The 25,645-nt window shown below is 31.9% G+C and overlaps 1 protein-coding gene across 7 annotated transcripts in view; it reads left to right on the plus strand.

Annotated features, from left to right (window-relative positions):
- Window positions 1-25,263, plus strand: part of LOC106067347 (uncharacterized) — a 67,526-nt gene extending 42,263 nt beyond the window's left edge. For 3 of the 7 annotated variants that reach the window (XM_056023630.1, XM_056023627.1, XM_056023629.1), the window contains 18 exons: window positions 3,732-3,809; window positions 4,869-5,026; window positions 5,296-5,455; window positions 5,912-6,022; window positions 6,845-6,859; window positions 8,573-8,774; window positions 9,020-9,111; window positions 9,779-9,922; window positions 10,859-11,021; window positions 12,757-12,885; window positions 13,503-13,829; window positions 15,522-15,662; window positions 16,888-17,079; window positions 18,059-18,157; window positions 18,864-19,047; window positions 19,559-19,704; window positions 21,294-21,341; window positions 23,123-25,263. In XM_056023630.1, coding sequence (XP_055879605.1) covers window positions 3,732-3,809; window positions 4,869-5,026; window positions 5,296-5,455; window positions 5,912-6,022; window positions 6,845-6,859; window positions 8,573-8,774; window positions 9,020-9,111; window positions 9,779-9,922; window positions 10,859-11,021; window positions 12,757-12,885; window positions 13,503-13,829; window positions 15,522-15,662; window positions 16,888-17,079; window positions 18,059-18,157; window positions 18,864-19,047; window positions 19,559-19,704; window positions 21,294-21,341; window positions 23,123-23,269 — 2,536 coding nt within the window. In that variant the 3' untranslated portion in view covers window positions 23,270-25,263. The remainder of the gene's footprint in view (window positions 1-3,731; window positions 3,810-4,868; window positions 5,027-5,295; window positions 5,456-5,911; window positions 6,023-6,844; window positions 6,860-8,572; window positions 8,775-9,019; window positions 9,112-9,778; window positions 9,923-10,858; window positions 11,022-12,756; window positions 12,886-13,502; window positions 13,830-15,521; window positions 15,663-16,887; window positions 17,080-18,058; window positions 18,158-18,863; window positions 19,048-19,558; window positions 19,705-21,293; window positions 21,342-23,122) is intronic. The other 4 variants (XM_056023631.1, XM_056023632.1, XM_056023628.1 and 1 more) reach the window with 4 other exon arrangements.
- The last annotated feature ends 382 nt before the right edge of the window (window positions 25,264-25,645 follow it).

Here is a 25,645-nt window from a genome sequence, read left to right on the forward strand (position 1 = left end):
ATAAGTAGGGCTGTCATTTTTTTCTAAAGCTTCCTTATCTAATGTTAATTTTATTGTTTGTTGTTTTGTTGACAGTGAGAATATGGTATATGTTGTCTTTTTTGTGTTAATGGACATGCCCCAGTCTTTGGACCAATTATTGAGTTTATCAAGAGCATCTTGTAATCAAAATTTCGATGTTCCTACATATTCTTCTGTGCTAATTAAGGCAAGGTCATCTGCATACATGCTGCTTTTAACTTTTTTGGGTAGGTTTTGATTTAGATCGTTTATGAATATTAGAAAAAGTGTTGGGGATAGGACTCCTCCTTGGGGGACGCCATTTTTTATACCCACTGTGTGGCTTCTTTGTCCTTGCATGCAAACTAAGGCTTTTCTGTTATTTAGGTATTCCTTTATCCAGTTGTACATTCTGTGGGATATGTGATGCTGGATTAGCTTGAGCAAGAGACCTTGTTCCCAGACTTTGTCAAATGCTTTTTCTAAGTCAACCCACACAATTGTCGTTGGTTTCTTTTCTTGAAAGCCGTCTTCTATTTCTTGTGTGATGAAGGCAATTTGATCTTCTGTTGATCTGCCTTTTCTAAAGCCAGCCTGGGCTTCAGTGAGTAGGTTATTTGACTCAAGGATCCATGTCAGCCTTCTATTTATCACTCTTTTCATCAGTTTGCAAGTACAGCTAGTGAGGCTGATGGGACGGTAGCTATCCAGTTTATTTCTTGGTTTGCCGTGCTTTATTATAGGGATCATAATGGCTTTTTTCCAGATGTTTGGAATTCTGCCAGATTTCCAGCTAGCATTGAATAATTGTAGCAGTTTTCTTTTGGCTTGAGGACCCAAGTGAAGAAGCATGTCATTTGATATTTTGTCTGGGCCCTGGGCTTGTTTTGGTTTGAGGACTTTTAGGGATTCATCTAGTTCCTTCATTTTAAGATTAGTGGTCATTCCCAAGGAGTAAGCTGGATTGTTTTCTTTAATTTTATCTTGGATTTCTGAGTTTACATCTTTATTTCTACTTTCATTAATTTGTATTTGTCCTACGCTTTGGAAAAACTTAATGAATTCATTTGCTGCTTCTTGGCCTTTCAGGGGTTTGTTGTCCTTTTCTATTACTATAGGAGTTGTTCTGTTTTCTTCCTGGTTGAGACATTTGGCTATATGCCAGAGTTTGTGGCCATCTCTCTCTACGTTTAGTTGTTCTGTTTTTTCATGCCAACTTTTCCTCATGGCGGAAAGGTAATTTTTCCTGAAAACTGCGTTAGCTGCTTTTAGATTTATGTTATTTTCTATACAAGGGTGATTTTCTACTGTGTTTCTGGCTTCAATAGTGGCATTGTGGAGTTGTTGAAGGTGATCAGACCAGTTGGGGATATAATCTTTTCTGGCTCCTCTAGGAATTGATTCCTTAGCTGCTAGGAGGATTGCTTTGGAGAAAGCTGAGAATGACTTATTAACCTGGTTTGATTTCCAGTTTATTGAAGTTGTGTATAGGTCTGTGAGCTTTGAGAATAGGTGCCAGTTGGCTTTTTTGTAGTTCCATCTGGGGATGGTGGAGTTTTCTGATATTTTGAAGGATACTGATCAATATGGGTCTGTGGTCACTGGTGGCTAGCTGGTCTGTAACTTCTCTGGTGCACTTTTTGGATAAGTTGTCTGTTGCAAAGGCTAGATCTGGAGTGGTTGATGTTAGCCAGGCTCTTGAAAAAAAGGTTGGTTTGTCTTCAGGTTTATTAAGCAAGATAAGTCTGTTCTCTGCTTGCCATTCTTCAATTTCTTCTCCCCTGGCATTTAGGTCTGGGTATCCCCAGCTCTGAGAGTGACTATTCATATCTCCTATGATTAGACAGTCTTCTTGGTCAGGTATTTGTATGTGGTCAATCTCTATTTCCTTGTCAGGTGGGACGTAGCAGTTAAATAGATTAATATTTTAAATAAATTTAAATAACTTACATGTTTTAGAAACAGTTTAAATTTTGTGTTATGTAGGCCTAATAAAAATGATAAGATATTAAAAGCTAGAAATAATCACATACTACTAATATATTTGTTTGAAAAAAAAATAGTCCTATTAATTTTAAACTTTTTTTCTGAATTTTTCCTCATGTATGTAAGTTAAACAAATAACAATATTATTTTTTTTCCTTTTTGTTTTGTTAGTTTTACAAGTTTTTGATGTTTCTTAAGATTTGTAAATTATGACATACTAGCCACAAACTTCCCACAGGATGGCAGGGTTTAAATGTTTGGAACAGGATGAACCTGACATCTTAATGTGTCTAGCTCAGAGATATGATAGTACAGCTACAATGTATGGAACTTATACAGGAGTAGGGCTACAGACAATTTTGAAAGAAATTATTTATAAGGGATTCACATTATGTGGTGACCTCTATTGAGGCGATTTAGGATTGTTCTGAAAATGTAGACTCCGGAGGCAAAGCTCAAAGATTTTTGCCAGCTGTCTGTGATTTTTACCTTTTTTTGGTAGATGTAAGGAAATAGTCAAGAGTAGACAACTGTAATAGTCTATATCTTCTTATCTTCTCCTGTCCCCAAAAGATTGTGAGTCATAGTCAGAGCTTATACCACACAATCAGGCAATCATCCTGCACACAAGACTACTCTGACTATAAAATACTTATTTGAGAGTTCATACCACACAATCAGGCAATCATCCTGCCCACAAGACTACTCTGACTATAAAATACTTATTTGAGAGTTCATACCACACAACCAGGCAATCATCCTGCCCACAAGACTACTCTGACTATAAAATACTTATTTGAGAGTTCATACCACACAATCAGGCAATCATCCTGCCCACAAGACTACTCTAACTATAAAATACTTATTTGAGAGCTCATACCACACAACCAGGCAATCATCCTGCCCACAAGACTACTCTGACTATAAAATACTTATTTGAGAGCTCATACCACACAACCAGGCAATCATCCTGCCCACAAGACTACTCTGACTATAAAATACTTATTTGAGAGTTCATACCACACAACCAGGCAATCATCCTGCCCACTAGACTACTCTAACTATAAAATACTTATTTGAGAGCTCATACCACACAATCAGGCAATCATCCTACCCACAAGACTACTCTGACTATAAAATACTTATCTGATCTATGCAAAAGAGAAATGTGAATGCCCAGTTCAAATAACAAAACCATTAAAAACAAACATTAAAGACAAACATTAAATGTCTTAACACAGCAGTAGAGATCATTTTCATTTATAAAGTTGATCCTAGAAGTTTTGCTGGTAATCAATTTTTAATATCAGTTTCATTTTTAATAATGTTTCTGGATCCATATCTTTACTTGTATAACAATGTTTTCTTATACTGATAGTAATAGTCGTGTCATCAAGAAATAAAAAACTTTGTACTAACTGATGACTGTTTGGACTGCGTTTTGGATGATCTTTAAATATTATGCATGATTATAAATTCATTACTTCATTACATAATTAACTTCCAGCTTTTTATAATCAGTTGCTAAAATTAAAAAAAATAATACAATCTATTACTGATATACAATCTATATCTATTATTATAAATACACTATATAGAACTATGATAATTCAATAAACTTTGTGTCTTTTACAATGTTGATTGATCTGAGAGCAGTTAAAAAAATGTCTAAATATTTAGAAGTCAAGATCTATAACATTTTGCTAGAGCTATAACAATTGTCTTCTCTTCCTATAATTTTCTAGATCCACAAAAGAAAGGTTTGTTATGGCATTGTCAGCTGACAGGCTGGCTGGTGGACCTTTTCAACGATATCTTTCTAAGTATGTTATCAAATTAACATTAATAAACCTTGAAAGCTGTTACCTATTTTAAAATAATTTCCTTATTGTTTACAAGAAATTGTGATGCACAAACTCATAGTCAGCCCCTGTAGGTCAGTTGTACCCATACATTTAGTTACACACAGAAGAATACCTATGGCCAGATTGAAGATTACAGACCTTGGCTATGTTTTATCACGCTCACATCTGCAATATTTTAAGTTTCAATATCACTGCCTGGTATGACAATCTGAGCATTAAAAATAAAAATAAACTTAATAGAATCCTAAATGCTGCTGGCAAAATCATTGGCAAAAAACAAACCCCATTTGGGCAGTTGTTTGAGACAAACATCTATAAAAAAGCTAACAAGATCCTCGAAATAAAGAATCACCCTTTGTGTCAGGATTTTGTGATTTTACCATCACAAAAGAGATACAAGACACCGATAGCAAAGACAAACAGACACAAACACTCTTTTGTTCCCCTGGCAATCAAATCATTAAATAAGAACAATCTGGTATAAACTTTGTCACATGTAAATTATGAGTGAGTCTGGTGTGAATGTACACTTTTGTTTCTTATAGTTATAATGTTTTTTGTTTGGTGTAATGCACAAATTGTAAGACAAATTTCCTTACGGATAATAAAGATTATTAATATTATTATTATTATTATTATTATTATTATTATTATTATTATTATTATCATGAGCTGTTGTTGTTTTTTTATGCTGTAATAGAAAAGGTTTATACCTGTTTGCATGTAATTCATATAATTTTTAAGACTGTCTTAGGATGAGATTTGGGAGAGGGAGGAACAAAAAATTTTTTTGTAACCTTATCTTTTAGAAATTTAAAAGTTTTGACTAAATAATAAACAAATCTATTATGTATAATTAGTTCCATTTTTAAGAACATGTGGTCTAGATTTAATACACTCAAAGCACATAATTTATTTTTATGAATGCCAGTCATTAGTTTTTAATTTTTTTTTGTTAAAATTAATTGTTTTCAAGTTTTTTATTATTTTTTTTACTAATGTAATCTTCTTTTTTAGACTAGAAGATCAGAGTTTACTGGATAGCCTGATGTTCTGGGAAGATGTCACAGAGTTTGGTTCTACAGAAGACAAGTCATTTGACAGATTGCTCCGTTTGTGTCAGGCCTGGAACATTTTTAACAAATACCTTTCTGAAGATAGTCCTCACAGAATAGGTTATTAGAAGACTTTGTTGCTATCTAATTGATAAAATGTATCATCCATTTTAATTAAAGCTGGCTTTATGTTATGTCATATCTTTATGTTAATGGAAATGCATTTTGCCCAAGGTCATTCTAAAAACAATAGTAATAATAGTTTTCTATGAGCTTCACTTACCAGTATATCAATATTAATGTAAAATATTTTTACTATGAAATAGCATGTGTAATGGAATATCCAACTTAGTCTATTGCTAATACACATTTTATTTGTATTCTTACAGAATTACCAAGAAAAGAGATTGAATATCTACATCATTGTTTAGAAAGAGCTAGAGAATACATGGAAGCTTCATTGTTTGATCATACAAAGATTCTGGCTGCCGAAAAATTGGAGAAAGTCTGGGTCAGATTTTTAAAAGAAGACTTGAAGACATTTTTAGAGTAAATGTCATTTCTTGAAAATTGTTTTACTTAACCTTTTAAAAAAAAATAAAAAAAATAAGAGAGAATAGATATATCAACCCAATTTCTAAAATATTTGTTTCTTGAAAGAAAATTTATTACCCCATTTAGATTTACATAGATAATAATTGTTTCCTTTAATATAAGACAGTTAATCATTGTGTCCCTTGATATACGACAGTTAATCATTGTGTCCCTTGATATACATGACAGTTAATCATTGTGTCCCTTGATATATGACAGTTAATCATTGTGTCCCTTGATATACAACAGTTAATCATTGTGTCCCTTGATATACGACAGTTAATCATTGCTTCATTTGACATTATTTAAGAACGAAGTTGATGGTTGCAGCCCTTGACATTAGTCATTATCATGTTACCTAGGGGTTAGTAATGTCTTTTGCTGACCAATTTCATTATTTTTTTTACAAAGCTGTCGAACTAAAGCTGGAGCTGACAGCCCACCCAGTACAGCCGAAGCTATAGAGATAACTGTGACTGAATATGATATTGTCATTAAGAGACCAAGACCTTGGATACGAAGGTAAAACAGAATGTGCAGTTTGACTTTTATAAAGCTGCAAATAAGAGGATATAACCTTAACCTTAGCTGATACTTCTGTCTAAAGAGATTACATAATTTTCACAACTCATTATCAACTTTCTTACCAAAAACATCCAGAATAGTAATAGAAAACAAAGTAATCTAAAAAATTGGCATCATATGTACATGCATTCCATTCTCCAGTTTGACTAGATTTAACTTTATCAATACAGGTAGCCATCCTTTTTACCAATTCTATCATTATATTTTCTTCTACACTTAAGGCATAAAATATTCCCTTTGTAAATATATCTAGTTACATCTTCATATTTTTAGGCCAACAAACAAACAAAAAATGTCCACAGACATATGTAAATCCATTTGAACTTTCTAACAAAATAGCTTCAGTAGCACTCTTTATGATTAGAGTTATTAAAAGATAAAATAAGCAATTAAAAACTTTCACTGAAACAAAACAATATAAAATCAGAAACAATGGTTGGTATAATGTTTACGTTTTTTCCTGTGAAGACTAGGATTTTAAAATTCGGGATCTTTGGGTGCCTCTGAGTCCACCCAGCTTTAATGGGTAACTAACGATAGTTGAGGAAAAGTAAAGGCGGTTGGTCATTGTGCTGGCCACATGACAACATCCTAAATCTGTAAATCCTGGGCCACAGAAACTGATGACCTGTGCATCATCTGCCCTATAGATTGCAAGGTCTGAAAGGGGAACTTTACTTTTACTCATTTCTACATTATTAAAACAAAGTGATGCATACATTTGCAATTAATGTATCAATATTTTTTTTTATATTGAAGAGCTAAAGCAACCAGGTAAACAAAAGAAATATATTTATTGCATATAATAAATAATTGTTTAAATATTTGAATGCAGTTCTATATTTGTCAAACAGTATTGGTGAAGGATACAATAAAAACAATAATGATACATCTAAGTAACTAACCCAATAAATGGTATCCTCAAAGTGTGCATAAAAAAATTATTTAAAAAAATCTAACAATCACTTAACTACAAATATTGGAGATTTTCTGGATAAACTAAAAAATGTCAAGGACACTATGTTGAACTTCAATTTTTCCAATTAAATAAAAACTACAAATGGAATATGATTCTACAGTGCAAAAAAAGTTTGGCCACAAATGAATCAAATACTATTAAAAACATGGCTGATCAACACTTCTTGTACAGGGCATACACCATATTGCAAGCTATTTATAGTTGTTTTTTTTGCCATTAATGAAAATCTTTAATATATCTATAATTGTGTAAGTCATTATCACTATTGCCTATGTGAACATGCCAACATTTGTACATGTATTGAATAGACATGTGAAGGGAATATAATGTAAAGATCTATGTTTTTGGAAAACTTCACTGAATTTGTACAAAATGTTTTATCTGTGGTTTATGACCCCTTGATTTATTTCTCTGTTGGTTAAGAATAAACCAATTTCACTTTAACTTCTGCTACCATTTCTGTTGTCACGTAGCAATCATACATAATTTACTTTTATATCACCCTGCAAAGAAATGAAAAAATATAAATTCCTTGTTTCGATATAAAATTTCTTGCTTTCAATTAATTGGACAAATGCCTCATTTAATATCACTCCTTAGGATTCTTTTACTTTCTTGCCTTTATTTGGTTAAAAGATTATTTTTTTTATGATACATAAATATTACATATTTAAAGGCAACTCTTGGAACAAATTTTTTATGAGAGAAAATGGTGAATTAAATATAGCAAAATAAGTGACTGTCCAGACCATGGCACAAACCATGAACCCTGTGAATAGACAACTCAAGACTAGTAACAACACAGTACCAAGTGAACAAACCACTAGACAATAGAGATTCCCATAAAAGAATCTTTCTGATCAGTAGGGGTTTTTGCCAACCCACATTTTCACCACTCAGAAGTCAACAGTCACATGACTTAAAACTGACATTTCTTTTCAGTGGCAGTTTACATGAAATGTATACTATTAATGTAATAACAAACTTGATTATTGTATAAATAACTGACAAATGATAAATGACACATTTTTTTGCATCATTTAAGTTTTCTCATTACTAAAAACTTTGTATATTGTAAATGCTCACTATATATCATAATGTTCCTTTGACACTCATCTTATCAATATACTATGTTTTCTAGTTGTTTATTTAACTTAACATGCTAGATGTACATTTGTGTCTATGGAAGTTTGCTAATCATTTCTGATGAGTTATTTTTATTAATTTTTTTTTATTATCTTTTTTTTTTTTTACAATGATTTAAACTCTATATTAAGATAAAATGTTTGTTCAGGTAATTGAACTGATTATTTACGATCTTTATCTAATTTATTGCAGAAATAAATATTGTTTATTGATGATATTTTTGAAAAATAATTTCTGTAAGAAAATAAATGTATTTCTAAACTTTTTTATGCTTTATTAGTTGTTGATAAACTAAAATACATCAGTAAGTCATTGAAGGAAATGAGAGTAATGAAATTGATTGCAAACATTGCTCCTTACAGAACTCCTGGATCAACAGCCTCAGAGCGAGCCAGAAGGCTAAATAGAGCACTGCTGATGGCCGAGGATGTGGATGATGATAAAAAGGCTAAGAAGAGAGCTGAAGCTAGAGAAAGAAGGAAAGAAATGGAGAGAGCCAGAAGAAAGGCTATAAGAGCAGCGTATGCTAGACAGAAGGCCAGTAAAGAACAAAACTTGACAGAGGTGGGTAATGCCAAGGTGTTGGAGTAGTCTTCACATTACTTTCATCAAATGGAATTATTAGTAGTAAGGAAAAAATCATTTGTAAGTTAGGACTTATATTTTTTATAGAAACCTATTTAACCATTTTGACTTTTTAGGCATACTTGGATGGTGGAAAGTATTTTATTTTTTATTAGATGCTTGAGATTGGCATGACAATTAGTCATATTTAGGTTTGTTATCATTTAAAAACTGTCTACTTTCAGAGTTCTATGCAGCTTGCACCTAATGCCACTGTACTAGAAGCAAGTAAAATAGAGAATGTCCCATCAATAAATGAAGTTATGGAAAACAAACCGTAAGCTTGCCTATAAACTCTTTCAATGTATTTTCAGTGTTTTTTTTTCCCCCTTGCTTTAGAATATTTTCTAGCTTGTGACTTATTAGTGAAAAAGCAGTAACCTTATGTATAAGTAAATGTGCCCTTTGAAATCTGTCAATCCATGGGGCAGCTGATGTAATGGTCATCTTTTTCTAGCATACCAATTTACTTACCCTATCTTAATTATGTCCGCTACCCATAGAGTTGGGTGGACTCGTCTAATAATCCAGAAACTTGGTTATGAAGCCCCCAATGAATCCTACCTAATATTTACATCAATATATGTAAATTTGTGCCAGAGGCAGACAAGTCGGGAATTGTTATTTGTAGTCATTTAACTTAGTTTTGTATGGTACTGCTTTTGAAGGGGATGTGATGGTGTTGTTTTAGACAAAACTGAATATTTTTTTTACCTGGAAATCTTTAGAAACTTTGGTAGTCACTTGAACATATAATCATGGTGAAATTTAAATCAAGCTTCAGTCTTTTGAAATTATGTGCATCAACATTGTTGTGAACATTGAAATGGTTGTGCACATAGATATTGTTTGTTGTGCACATTGAAATAGTTGTGCACATTGACATTGTTTGTTGTAGTGCATATTGAGATGACTGTGCAACAGAATTTTTGTTTTGTGGACAGTGTGATGAACATGTTTAAGAAATATGTGAGTGAGGATGACAGAGAAACCAACAACCTGATGCAACTGTACTACGACCTGGAGACATACTTCTCTATAACAAGCAGTAAATCAAGGAAGGAGACCCAAGCTCTTCACATTGTCAAGTAGGAATTGAACATTTTTACAAAGCTTATATCAACTCACTCTGTCTGTCTGTTTTGTAAAAAGTGTGTACACATTATTTCTCCACACCCATTCTGGGATCAAGTTGAAACTTCGCACAATGATTCATTGGCATAGACAAGACATGAATCAATTAAAAAAGTAACCAATTAGACAATTAATTACTGGTAATTAATTACTTCGCTTGATACCAACAAGGGAAACTAATACTTCAGTATTTACAGATATGGCTAAATTTATTGGGTTTAGTCTCCTTGAATTAATTGTTAGCGCTATTTCTCCCTCACATATTCTCGAATCAAGCTGATACTTTAAACACTTATTTATTGTACCAAACAAAACATGAATCAATAAAAATACTCAATTAGTCAATAAATTATTGGTAATTAATTATGTTGTTTGATATTGAATAAGTGAAATAACTTAATAACTTATTGATAGATATAGTTTTAAGGGTGGAGTTCTTCCCCTTTAGATAATTTTTTTTTTTAAAGAGGATTTTTTATGTTTTGATTGTTATGTATTTATTTCATTAGTGTTACTGTTAAGGTGAAAAATGCAATTAGTAGAGATAAATAAAAAGTTCATTTTGGAAATTTATTTTTTATTCTGTTTGATCAAGGTCTGTTGCATCACACCCCATTTTGATATTTTGTGTGATATTATGACTTTTATATAGCACAGACTATACTATTTAGATTTCATAAAACATTTATTTAAAATATTGAAAAACACAAAGAAACCTGTATAGATATTATGTTAAATAAATCTTGACAAAAATGTGTTAAATTTTTTGTTAACTTCTCAAATATTTTCAATACACTCACCCCTCCCCCCCTATTTTCTTATTCCAAACAGTATTCAACTTTATGAAACAAATAATTTCTATTTTCTGTTCCATTTGAACTACAATACAGACTTTATCTGGAACCTGATGCTAAGCGCTATGTCAATTTAGACAATGAACAGCTGACTAGTCAAATAGCTGAGCAGACTGAGCATCCATCGTTTGAAATATTGAGAGATGTCCACAGTTTTATCATGCCTAAAGTGGAAGAGATATTTAAAGAATTCATGTTGGTAAGCTCATTATTTTGTGTGTTATATTTGATTCATTGTACAGCAGGACAAGCTAAGAGATTTTTATAAAGATTTGGTAATGTCTCATCCAGTTACAGCAAATTAAAACAAAGATTATTACAGGGTTTGTTATCAGTGTTGGCGAGCCAATTGTGAACAGCAGAACATTTTATTAATAATGTAAAGTGCATACTATTGACTTAGCCTATTATAATAAGGCTTGTCTTCAAGTCTGAAGATTAAAGAGGAATGCAGTATTTCCCATGGCTATGTAGCCCCAGCTGTGACCTACATATTTTGCCACCTATAGCCTATACTTGTTATATAAATTAAGTATGGCTGCCTGGTCGTGCGGTGTGTGCGTTGGACTGTTGTTCTGACGTATGATGGTCCCGGGTTCAAACCCTGCCCGCTCTTATCCCCTGTCATCCTGCGGGAGGTTTGGATTAGGAAGTAAATTATCTTCAACTCTTAAGGGACATCTGAAACTTGGAAAACAAACTAGTACTTAGTAATTTCCAATTAAACTACTATCTTGGCTTGAGTAACTAAAAAGTCAAATTTGCATCAGTTTTTTTGTGTGTGTATTAGGGCCATAAAAATCTTGTATCCTAATTACAAGTTTCAAAGATCTGGCCCTAGAACTGAAATTTTTCTATAAGCCTCTAAATTCTCAAAAATACAAAACAAATGAAGAAACCTGTGAAAGAATCCTAAGCATAATTAAACCTTATGATGAACTGCTCATAGAACTTGCCATGGATAAGTTACAAGATCAAATAGTCTTTCCAAAAAGAGATAGATGCAAGAAATATGGAATATTGTATATGACAGAGTAAACTGCCCCTTCCTATCTAGACTCATGGTACATTAAGAACAGCAGAGATTTAGGGTGAATGTCATAAGTTCTGAAAGAGTTAATGTTGGTGCCCTATTAATTAATACACAAGATTACCAAATAATCCAAATAATTACCATTCCTCATCCCATATGCTAGGACAAATTTGTACAAATACTCCTTCTTCCCTAGTGCTATTAGAGCATGGAATGGGTTGCCTGAGCTAGCCAGGAAAACCAGTGACTTGGCAGAATTTAAGTCATTGGTTAACATGCATGACTGAATGCATGACGCCTAGGGCGTAATCATCTTCTTTTTTGAAGTAACGTCTGTATTACATAAGATAAGATAAGATAGAAGAATCTGAAATCATTGCAAACAGTTGCTTCATGTTACTGGTTTCTAGTCAAAATAAAAATTGATATAAAAATGGTTTCCTTTTGATGGTTGCTTATTTTTAAAACAATTTATAATTTGTCCTTTAATTTGTATGTATTAAATTGATTGAAATTGATTGAAGTTTTTGTTAGCACTTAAGAAACTTTTAAGGCAATTTTACACTTGCATCATTTTTTCTACAATTTCAGTTGCCATGTCTTGTATGATTTGTTGTAATTAAATTTCATAATTTTAGATTGCAACACTGAATAGAAGCAACTTTTAACTGATAATTTTAAGTTGCAGGCTTTTCTAGTATTGTGGAGCATTATATGGGTCTCTTAACAAATGTTTTATTTCAATACTCTGTATGTTGTTACAAATTTCTTTAAACCATTATTGTATAGAGTCCCAACTTTGCCCAATGTTAGAAACATGTGATTTGAAATAAGACAAAAATTAAGATGTGTTCTCATTTTGAATTTAAATATTTAAAAATATTTTTCAAACTTTTCTAAGAAACAATCTGAAGAGCTTGGAGTTGATCCACAATCTCTGGCCACCATTTCTCAAGCAGAATTAACCTTGCGACTAAGCACTGAGCAGGCCATGATGGCATCATGGGACAAAAAGAAGTTGAAAGGAAAGGTAAAAATAGTGATGGTCTTACTGACTGACTATCTACTGACTGACTGCCTGACTGATTGACTTATATTTCTTTGTCACATTGATTAGTTCAATTATTTTCAGAATTAGTCACACCAAATTTTTTTAGTTTCGTTTTTTTTTTATTTTAACATTTTTATTTTTTAAAATATTTTTTTTTATTTTGTTTTATTTACACTAAACATTACTAAATAGTTAGAAGAAGTGGTTTAGTTGGTGGAGCTTTTCTTACGTTTCATCATTTTGGTAAAAAAAAATTTAACATGAAATTCCCTTATGACTTGATTGTGTATGAGCTCTTCTGAAAAGTTTTGTTTTCTATTTTGAGCATTTCTCTATTGAGAACAATTAATACTACCAGCTTTTTTTTTTAACCACATACTAGATAGAAGATAACAACTTTAAAAAATGAATTAACTGTTTATTTCTGAAATAAGAAATAGCCACATATTAATATAATTATACTTACTTGATACTTTATTAAATTATTTTGTTTCTTGATTTTTAAAATGTATTCTATGGTTCTAATATTTATTGAATCTGAACTTTTACACATTTCTGATTCTGAACGCATGAAATGATTTGTTGACATTGTTTAGACTGAGTTGTTAGGGAAACAATATCTGGATAAGATCAGAGAGCTGGAATTTGCCTCTGTTAAAGTGAATGTCATGGAGGACAGGGCAAGTGCCAGGGCTGCCAAATCTAAGAAGGCAGCGCAACACAGTGAACTACAGAAACCTCCAAAGGATCAGGACCTTGAGGACAAACAAGCCGCACGCTCTAAAAAATCAAACACCAATCAACAGACAGAGGGACTCACTCCCAGGCAGATTTATGAGGCCAGGGTGAGAAGATATCAACTGAAAACAATTTCAGAGAAGGAAGAGCTTGAAAACTATCAGGGAGGTTTTATGCCACGAAAGGTTTGTTTTTGAACTGAAGAGTTGTCTGCCATTAACTCAATGACTAATTAGCATTGAAGTGATTGCTTGCTCTAACCAAGGAATGTAGTTTGTATTTGAAATTGCAATATCTTTATAGGCGTATAGTGAACAGGAATAAAATGATAATGTAACACTTAGGACTTCGTTATGTATGTATAATAACTATATTCATAGTATCCGGTATTATTCTATGGATAAGCACAAAGCATTAAATCAAATTTTACCAAAAGTACTCTACTTAAACTTGTATACATAAAGCAGTGTTTCTCAAATTTATTTACATCATGTTAGAACCCCCCAGCAGTATCCAGGTCAGAGCTTTAATGTCAGATATTTTCCTGCTCCAGAAACTCATTCTCCTTGAGGTGTGACTGGTCAATATTGGAGTGTGAGAGACAGTGCAGGCAGCAGAGGATGTATGGTTGAAATATTTTGATTATAGTGAGGTCATCCTCATGCTCAGCAAGAGGCATGTAGCGGGTCTGTTTTGCTCAAGTAAAAGACATAAACCTAATGTTCTCCTTTGGAGAAGAATGGCATTGGTAAAGTCATATTGAAATGTCTTCTTTAAAAAGAACGTTTTGAATTGATCTTGTTGCAGAAAATAATATAAAAGGTCATACTCAGAAGATGAAATGAGGTCACTTAACTAAATATATTTTTTAACTTTTTTAATAATGTCATTTTTACTAGAATAATACTAAAATACCATGCCAATGCAAAGGACTTTTTTGTCCTTGTGAAAAAATGGATTACCTTTTTCTCTTACATGGAGTGCCCCTCACTGTTCAAGAAACACTGACCTGAACCTTAAATATTTCTCCAATAATTTTACATATATTAATTGTATTTGACAACTAAATTCTTAAAAGGTGTTTTTTTATTTAGAAAAAAAAAACAACCCTCAAATTTTGAATACAAATTTTATTGTGACTAAGAAAAAAGATGACAAGGTTAATATAATTGTGTGATATGAGACTATCAGATTTAAGTCCAGGTTTGATCTTTTCTAACACTAATCAAATTCTTTTTGTTCTTAAGAAGTTTAGGTCAGTTGTTGACCATTGCCACAGTCTTCAGCAGAGCTATTTTTAATGCTGGCTGGCACTTTATGAAGCTGTACAACAAAATACATTACAATATTATTTGTCTGCACAAAATGTAACTTTCTGTGTGAATTAATCTGGCAGCAGTTTTATTTGTTTGTTGTGTGAAATATAAAAAAAAAAATTTTACCAAAATAATATGATAATGTATGATTGAAGTTCAATTGGATTTTCTATAAACTTATCTGAAACAAAGGGAAAAAAAATTCTGCACATGTATATTGGTGTGCTGTGATTAACCAAACTGAGCATGTTTTTTTTGATACGTTTGTAGTCTTTTTGTTAGAAAACTTATTTTTTTTTTATTAATTTCTTAAACAATGTTAAATAGCTAAATGTATATTTTTTAAAATTTATATAACAATAAAAAGACATTGAAAAAAAAAAATTTTATGTTTTGGTTTGATATAGTGATTTCTATGAAAAAGATTTTGGTTAGACTTGTAAACTTTTGCACACTTGTAATTTTTATTTACTTTTTTTAATTCAGCATCTACTGTCATGCTATGAAAATGTTATGTTATGACTTTTATTTACGTAGAAAAAAAACATTCAACTGTTTTAGGGTAATAACAGATTACTAAGAGATGATGATGTCAGGCTACCACTACATTCCTATTCATCTATCGGCTCCCAGAGCTCACTAAGTCAGGCCAGCATGTTGGGCCCCTTGCCCCGTACTGCTCGGCGTGCTGGCAAGAAGAAGGTAGAAGGTTCGATTGCTGTGATGCAAAATGCTGTGGCATATTTAATATTGCACTCTTGTGTTTAAGCTTATACACCAATACATGCTTATATTTAGATAAATATATATACTTCCTATCTACATATATTCAAAACCTTATGCCTTTCTTTGTCATTCTTAAAACGAAAGACTTATCAGTTTTGTTGGATATTTCTTCTATCAAAATTCTCATAATTTCTTAAATTTACATGATATAACTTTTATTTTTATTATAAAATCATGCTAAAATTTTAAACTTATAAGCTATAAATTGTTTTAGAAATTAGATGTGTCTTCTGTCACAGTTGTGTAGCATCAACAGTCTAAAAGATTTCACATGAATGAATTAATCTAAAATGTCAGAGACTAACACCTCCCCCCCCCCCCCCCCCCTTTGGTTATTTGTAAAATTGCCTTTTTTTTTCTCTTTTTTTTGACATTCAACAATAACTTACAAAAACAACACTACAGGAAAAATAATTAAAATAGTTTATGAATTATAATTGTATTAATGTAACATGTCTGTAAAAGCTACTCACACTTTTTGTATCAACTGTATCTGTTTGAGCTCTTTGTTTTGCACTGCACAACATACTATTCATTATCTCCAAGCAGGCACAAATTTCAGTTTGCTAAGTATTTCATCTACTGGCCACAGGCTCTGAGTTACTGTCATCTCTGCCTCAGCATGAATATAAGCCAGATTTTCTAAAATGTGTAACCCTCAATAATATTAGTGCACTTAAAAATGAAATTTATCATCATTGCTGCAGCTTCAATCTGTTCTGCCTCTTTTAAAGCTGGAAGTTCAACCAGATACTAACATATTTTGTCATTGCATGTCTTTATGTAATGTGATCTTATTAGTGTACTCTTACAGCCTTTTTTACTTATTGATGTATCCATTAATTTTATATCAGTAAAATAAGGAGCTAGTTTATTATTTATAATTTAAAAATGATGAAAAGTTTTCTCTATGTTTCCTATAATACTATTCACAAAGCTTTATTTTCCAATAAAATAAATATTTTCTGTTATTTTTGTTGATTATATTTTAAAACTGTTTTACAAACTTCTTTTCTTCATCAAGTTTATTCTGTTCAGTAAATAAAACCTTTTTTTTTTATTACCTCCCTTTGTATTTAAATATTTTCAACATTTATTAAAGCCCATTCCCAAACTCAAATCTTACATTGTGTTCTTCCAGGCAACTGGTCGAGCCCAACCCACAAGGGAACACAAAAATGAACTTCTTACAGCCCTCAACCAGTCAGCTATGGGCCACCTATCTATTCCAATGTTGTACTTTTATAAGTACCTGCTGAAACATGGGCATGAAGACGAGACACCTCAAATAGACAAGGATTTGTTTTTCTATATTGAAGTTCAGAAATTTAAGGTAAGACAGCACACACTACATCCTGCATGGAAAATATAATCTAGCTCATTAGTTTTTAGATGGTTTTCATTCTTTCATTAGACATTACGCGAAATGTTACACATCTCAATTCCTATCTTATCTTATCTTATATAATACAGACGTTACTTCAAAAAAGATGATTACTTCCTATGCATCATGCATCTAGTCATGCATGTTAACCAATGACTTAAATTCTGCCAATTTACAGACTTTATCTTTGTGTCTTTCTGAGTATTTTATTAGATTTTGTTTTTGTATTTGGAGATCATGGGTCAGTGTTTTATGTATAATTGCTACTTTACTTTTAAGTCTTCTATCCTGAAAGTTTTCTAAATTTTAGTGATTTTACTAAAGGTGTTACTCTAGTCAAATGTGAATATTCATTTGTTATGAATCTCACTGCTCTATTTTGTGTCTGTTTTAGTTTCTTAATGTTTTCTTGAGTTGAGGGGGTCCCAAACAGAGGATGCATATTCCATTATTGGCCTAACCAAGGTTAAATAACATTTTAGTTTTATTTTCTTATTTGATTTATAGAAATTTCTTTTAATAAACCCTCATGCTTTTTTTTTAATTTATTTTTTTTATAGTGGATTCCATGACAGTTTTAAATTTATTATAACACCTAGGTATTTTGCGTTTTTAGTCTGTGTTACTGGTTTATATACTATATACTAGGCTATATCACTAAATTTAGAGACACTTCAGAACCAAAACTTACAAATACAAATACACAATCTTATAAAATATTATTTCATATGCTAGGACAAGTTTGTACAAAAGTGCTCCTTCTTCCCTATTGCCATTAGAACATTGAACAGGTTGCCTGAATAAGCCAGGAAAACCAAGACTATGTTGACACATGAATAGGTTTAAGATATAATTCTCTTTAATAAAATGTCTGTAATTTGTAAGAGAAGATTTTTATTTGCCTGCACATTTATTGTTTATGTCACAGGATTGCAGCCACAGTTACTCAGATGAAGAACTGCTGAGAGGGAAAGTTCAGTCAATAGTGGATTGTTTCTTAGAGTCTTGCTACTCTCCAGCCTTACAGGTTAAATCTGGCTTTGTAACAATGTTACAATATTTGCATTAAGTGATGATTTAATTAGGGTTTATTATAAGTGATTTAATTATGCCTTCAGTTCCTTTGAATAAAAGACTAAAAAACTTCATTTTCCTTCCACGCTGGCTTTGTAATATAAGTGGGATGAGTGATATATGTGATGAATTTGTGATTTCAGTGCAGAAAATCTGTGATATCAAGTGCAATGAGTCTGTTATATCAGTGGAATGAGTATGTGACTGTATCAATGAGTCTTGAATATATAATCTTGTTAAGGCTGCAAATTAGTAGTTTTGGAAGCCCTTTTTTTTTTTACTAGGTCCAACAGCTTAATACTTAACCACAATGAAGAATAGTAGAGCCATGAGTGTGTTCATTTCTCTGTCAACTCTGTACCATTGCTAGTGTGTCTTGTTTTGTGTAGAACTATCTGTGCATCACTGCTCTGAATATGCTGTAGCCTAGTGATTTATCCCACATTTTAGTTTGGTTATAATAAAAGTATCATTGTCCTCTCAAATTTCATTTAAAAACAAATGCAGCAACTGGAAACACTTCATATCTTGGTCATGTCATTATAATATTCAAACATTTACTACATGTAATAGTCTCAAAAATTAATTGTTAAACAGGTTCCTTAACATCTCCTCTGTTTAGTTTAATTCCATTGATGTTTATTGTATGACTTGTTCAGATTGATATTCCAATGGACATGCACCAGAAAGCATTAAAAGCTGCCCAGCGCTATGTGACTGGCAAAGAAATCACACCAACATTGTTTGACGAGGCTCAGATCTACATCTTTAAGGATCTTCTGCTGTACTGGGCTGGCTTCAGAAGGGCAACAACTTGTCCCTCTGATCTGGTGAAAAGGCCTGGTAATGTAGACCATTGCATATATTGAAATGATGGCCTAAGACATTTGTGGTAGTTGACACTAGTTGACTTTTAGCTTGATACAAAATGTCAAAGTTTTTTTTTTTTTTTGTTTTTTTTTAAAATTGATTTCTAATTAGTGGACATCTTTACTTACATCTGTATAGTACTTACTTGTAAAGTTGTCTTCTGTGGAATTTAACTTTACTAGTACAAGATAACAATGAAATAAATTATGTTTTTGACACATGTGATTTTATCTAATTACTGATTTTTTTTCATAAAACTAACCAAATTTTGTTTTTAGAAAACATGGCCATTTTTTTTTTTACAAACAATGAAATAGTGACAAAAATCTACATGCAAACTTAAAATAATCTTTCCATAATTTGATTTTTTTCAAAATGCATTTTGTGGTTATAGCATTCAATATATTTTTAAAAATGTATTCTCCTACATTTGTACAAGGAAAAAAATTAAAAATAAAATAAATATGTTGTTTGTTTGTTTCAGTTTTGAAATATGAAAAGATGTTGAGGCGTAGATTAGAAAATATTCAAAATTATCAGGCTCCAAGTTCTGAGTTCACATTACCATCAATACCTGAGGGAGCAGTTCCTTCATTTTCTATTTCTTTATCGGAAGGCATTAGATTTAAGGTAGAGCTTATGTCATTTTTTTAAAAATATTTTCCTTTTATGGTTTATTTTCTACAATTTTAATATGCATATTAATTTTTAGCAAATTGAAAGAAATGCTAACAGTATAGTTTATTTTTTTAAGATATATATCTTCTGAATTCTAAATGCAAATCCCTTAGTTGTAACATCTACAAATATAATGTTTTTGAGTGTGTTAGCTTATGTTAGTATTATGCAAAGTAAAGCTTAATGAGATTTTAGTTTAATATTTCCTAAAAAAAAATTATGAAATATCTTTATAGCTTTCTATTTTTTAACAATTACATTAAAATATAACAAAATACCTAGTGAAATTATTTTGTTGTAGAGTGTCTTAGTCCAGTGTTTGTCAAACGTTACCGTAAGTGCCCCCCTAAATGAGAAAAATTGGGCTTATGCCGCCCCCCCCCCCCCCCCCCCCCCCCCAGCAGCTGGGAATATGGAGGAACACTGCATGTTCCCACAGTTGGGTCCAGAAAGGTTTTATGAATGAAAGATAAAGAAAATAAATGTAAAGACATATGATTATAACACAATTATTATGTTTTTTTTCATATTTATATTAACACTATGTCTAGAATTAAAAAACTTATGTAATGAACTTTTACTAAAGTTAGTTCTTTTTTTTTGTACATGATTTTTATGTGATTTTCATACTAAAGAAAGTTCTTCCTGGAGATAGAATTGAAGATGCAGAAGGTTTCCTCACCATCCAATAAGGGGTCTGAGGGAGCAGACATTTTTTTCCTGGAGTCTACAATACTTTTTTCTCAAAGTAACAAGAGAGAATGCCAAAAAAAGAACAATATTAAAGGGTTTTCTTGAAATCAGGGCGCACTATTTATCCTAAAAAAAAAGCCAATGGTCAAATTAAGTCTGATAAATTAGAGGGCTGCATTGGCCAATAATATTATCCAAGGGAGATAGCCCAAGTAAGTCGGTACTGGGCGTGATGCTCATAAGATCATCCTTGTGATAAGTAAGATGTCTTGTTGTAGACCTTTTTTTTCTCACACAAATGTCATGAACATAACCACATAAAAGAGTGGAAGAATTTTAACTATTGTGATATACGAAAGTCCAGAAGAAGGAGATGTTTTAAATGTCTTTTTCAAAAAGATTTGAGTCAATATTGTTGTATGCTATGCATTTTACAAGATCCATATTAGAAGTCTGTTACTTAAAATCGGTTTATTTATGGTCATAATGTCAAGGGCTAGTCATTTCCATGGCTTCCCCCATCCCTGTTAATGCCTGACCACAGCCTACTAGTACCTACCATTAGGTGCTTTGCCTTGGTCCTTAACATGTGGCATTGTAGTCCATCTTGGCAATCTTTCATTCTGGTCTTTTGCCCAGTGGTGCCATGCTATCGCCACCCCCTCCTATGGTTTAGTCCCCTAGCTGAAGCCAAATGTGAGAGATTCAGTTTGAGAAATTCTGTCTTATTCATTAAAATCCTGTTTCATGTCTCTAAATTCTATAATTTAGTTAAAATTGTGTGATATTTAATATTTCTAAGCACATTTACTTTGACAAGTTTTCAGTTATTTTAAAACTACTTTCAGGTTTACACTCCGCCACCACCTCCTATAGTTCGTGGTCATACAAACTTAGTAAGATTGAACTTGTAGTCTACTTACATTATCCCACTGGTGTTCTTTGACTTTGAAAAAAAAAACAACTAATCTTTTTTATTTCAATAAAAGACATGTCTTGATATCTGGGTGGAGAAAAAAAACACAATTAGGTCACAGTTTTTCTCTCTCTCTCTTTTATATTGAAATGGAAATTCTTGGATATTTGATATAGGTTTGGGTTATTAAAAGAGTTACCTAAGTTTCAACAATTTTTTAACAAATTATTAAAAAAATATTTTTAAAAAATGAAATTGATTCTTCAAAGAGTTTGGTATTTCTGTTTAGTTATTGAGAGGAAATAAGCCCAGTAGGTTAAATTTGAGAAAGTAGTATATCTATCTTGAGAAAGAGCTATAACAACTATATAAAGGAATGTAAATAATTTTCCTAAGTTCATTTCATGATTGATTATGATTAAGTTTATGCTGACTTTTTTTTTGCTGCTTTTTGTAATACTAACAATGTACTAACATGGCTTGGGTTTTAGCTCCAGATTTACTGACTAATAAATTGTCACTCTCTCATGGACAACCTGGCTATCCATACATTGTAGTTTATTTTGTACAATGCCAACAAGTTTCTTAGATTTTAATGGAAACTTTTAGACTATCGAAATCTTGCTTTACAATGAAAGGGTTCTAATTATTCAGTGATTTAAATTTAAAAAAAAAAAAAAAAAAAAGAACTTCTTATCAAGTTAATTAAAAAAAATGTGTTTAACATTTGCTTAGCTTTATGCTAGCTCTAAAGTTAAATGATTAATAAATCATTTTAGTTCTATTTTATTCTATTTTCTATTAACCCTCTGCCAGGATGGACATAAGTTCCATGAACTAACCATACCAGGTTTTTTTATGTGTAAGTTGTACAACCTATTTTGATGGTGTGGTAAAATTCATTTTTATTTTGTCAACATTTATTTGTCCATGACTGTTGTGCCTTGTAACTTTTATGAATTGTCAAGCTACACTTCAGCTTTAGGTGTTGTCATTATAATTTTAACAGTTGTGGCCCTTGGGTGTTTTAATACATTCCTATAAAATCTTTGTTGGCATGCAAGCAGGAGGAAAAAAAAAATTCAGAACAATAAATTACATTTATGATATGTAAAATGTATAATACATAAGAAAGTGCAACCTCTGCATTTAAAATTTATATTATAGACTTTGTTTAAACATTTGTATTTGTGATATAATGTCATTTTTTTTTTACCTAAGAAATATTATTATATTAGAATACATTTCTATTTCACAGTAGAGAGCATGAGTTTAAATAGACAATCTCTCTTCAAATAAATCACAATACTAAGCAAGCAGACATTCAATTATAGCAACTTTTTCAACTGTGTTTTTTCTTTAAAACTTACAACCCAGCTGAAATGTCTTCATAAAAGATGTTCAATTGTATATGATAGGGAAAAAAAATGAAACTGAAATCAACAAAAACAAAAATGTGTTAACTTAAAGCACTGCATATTTCTTTACAGTGTGAATGTTTTATTATTGCCCCAGTGTGTGATTAATGTTGCATGTATTTATAGATAATTTCTTAAATGTTTCATCTTTAGTACTTACTCTTAAGGCTTCAATAAAGATTAAAGATTAAACTTTATCTTATAAGCATCTACCGCTGGCACCACAAGAAAAGTGCTTTATTGATATATCAGGACATTATGTCCTTACATTTCTTTAGGTTAGCAGGACATTTTGTCCTTATGCTTTGTTTGGTTAGCAGTACATTATGTTCTTATGTTTCAGACTCAAGATGAGAGTGTCACTGGCACCCCACAGCCTGATGGTCAGCTTAGGGACCACAAAAGCAGCAAGAATGGATTACTTTTCACAGAGGGGTCACTTGTACGGTCTCGTAACAGCTCTAGGAAAAGCTCTATAGCTGCCAGATAAGCTGCAGAATGTATTGCCAGTTAACAGACCCTGCTGACAAGTACCAGAAAGCTTTATGAAATTAATATTGAATCTTTATGTTTTTAGTTAAAGTTTAAAAAAAGAGAATGGACTGGTTCATATTTTACATTTTGGATAAATCTCAAAATATGTCTACAGTCAAATCCATTTAATTAGACCATTGGTGAATTGGACCAACCACTTATTCAGACCGACAATTAAAGTAGCAAAACAAATCTTATTATGCATTTGAATCTGGTTAATCAGATAAGCCAGTTATTAGGAATGGATTTGTCCTACTAGGAATTTGTTCCATGACAATGTGTTGTAAAGAAATGTAGTTCCACTAAACATACTCTCTCTTGTTTTTGCTAATTTCTGATGTATCAATTTAAACAAGGTTACAAAGACAGTTTGTGTGGAAACACAAACTCAAAATCAGCCCCCGAAGTGGTCCACCCAGGCAGGTAAAAAGGCAGGTATCAATATTTTCAGAAAGAACATCAGAATTATATTCTATCAAAGACAAATGATAGAGAAGAATGGAGAAAGAAGGTTGACAGATCTTGTGTGGTGCACCAGCGGTCCAGCTGACCAAAGGATAGGTGAAAGTGAATGTGAAGTTAAATGCGAACCTGGCCTAACTGGTGTCTTATATTAATAATAAGGCTTGTCTTAGAGTCGCAAAACTAGTGAGGGATGCAGTATTTCCCGTGGCTGCGCAGCCCCAGCTATGACCTACATATTTTGACACATTCAGGGCAAGCATAACCATTGTCTGCAGGTGGTCGATTTAGATTTTCTTTTCGTCGTCTGCATTTGTCCTCGGCATCGGATTTTCTTTTGGTCTCAAATGTGTATCCCGCGGTCTTCGTAAGTGACCTCCAGCTGTCTCGTTCTGAGGCCGCATGCAACCTGGTGCTCTCTTAACTGATGTCTTATAATGAATATCTAATTGATCTAATTGTTTTGTAAAGGGTCAATCTCTTATTCAAATCCTCAAAAAGAAAAAAAAACAAAAAAACAAATTCATTTAGTTGTGTTCTATGGCTGTAATGTAGCACTGCAGTTCACGTGACATATGAAAAAACTACTTATTAATTGTTGTTTTAAATTATGTTCAACTTATATGCATAATAAATAGATTTTTTTCTCTTAAAAAAAGTAACCATTATTTTTGGGTAAATGTAGTAGTTAGTAGGACGGAACTTACATAACGTAGCAATACAAGTTAAAAAAAATAATATTTTTTTAACAAAAAGTCAAAAACCATTCGCATAAATGTGTTAAAATATAGTAAATGGCAGCCTCCACTACTAAAGAGCCTCCCGTGTTTGTTATTATTAATAGTAAATAGTTGTAAAAGTGGTGTATTTTTATTTAAAAAAATTCCTTGCATAAATGATTTAAAAAATTAGATTTTTCGCTGTTAGAAAAGAAAAAAGAAGCCGTTGCATCAGAACTTTGAATGGACTAAAATATTATAATGTCGGATTTTCACTATCTTTTCTAGTTTACGAGATCTAAATGGAATGGACAGACATTTCACACAAAACTAATAGCTTCTATTCCCCTTTCGGGGGCGCTAAAAATGTAAAAAAAAAAGTTAAAAGATATTTAAAATAAAATTGTAAGCTACTAACCAATCCAATAATTCATTCTCTTTGACTTATAATAAATCTTAACTCTAACATTCTACAATGTATGGGGCTCTCTTTTTTTTTCTTCTGTTTCCTAAAATGTATGAAATACTGAAGTTGTTTAACATTGTGAAGAGTATATTCGTCACTACATGTCACAATGTATATTCTTGACTAAAGTATTGATTGGTAATGTCGATGTCAGCACTGTGCTACAAGGTCTCATGTATTACATTAGATTTGTATTTATTGACTGTGATAATCAACTCCGTTGTAGCATTAAATATTTTGTTGAACAGTTTTCTTGTATGTAAAGCTATTATCATGAAACAATAAACTATTTGAGCAATGACACATTTCTCTCTTAGTCTTCCGTTTAAAGTGACTAAAATTGTCTTCTGTTTGAAGTGGCCAAAGTAAACTGCCATCAACTCGATGTAAAGTACTGCCCCCCGGTCAACGCTTTCTCTTTAGGACAACAAAACGAGACACACACCGTTCCTTCAGGGGACGTTCCATGAAGAGAAAAAAAAACGGAAAGATCGAGATATCTGTTCGTGGAAAATAAGGGACCACACGAGTGCCACTTGTTTAAGTACCAAGAGTGATACGCGTATCACTGTTTGAAAAGCAGTGATTTAGAATTTTGATCTATTTTTCTCCTTCACCAGAATCTAAGATCAGCTCTTACAGAAGTTTTGTTCGCACCCTCAACTGTTATAGGCCTTTATAGTAT

The sequence above is a fragment of the Biomphalaria glabrata genome, chromosome 3 (assembly GCF_947242115.1).
Source record: "Biomphalaria glabrata chromosome 3, xgBioGlab47.1, whole genome shotgun sequence".
Classification (NCBI taxonomy): Eukaryota; Metazoa; Mollusca; class Gastropoda; family Planorbidae; genus Biomphalaria; species Biomphalaria glabrata.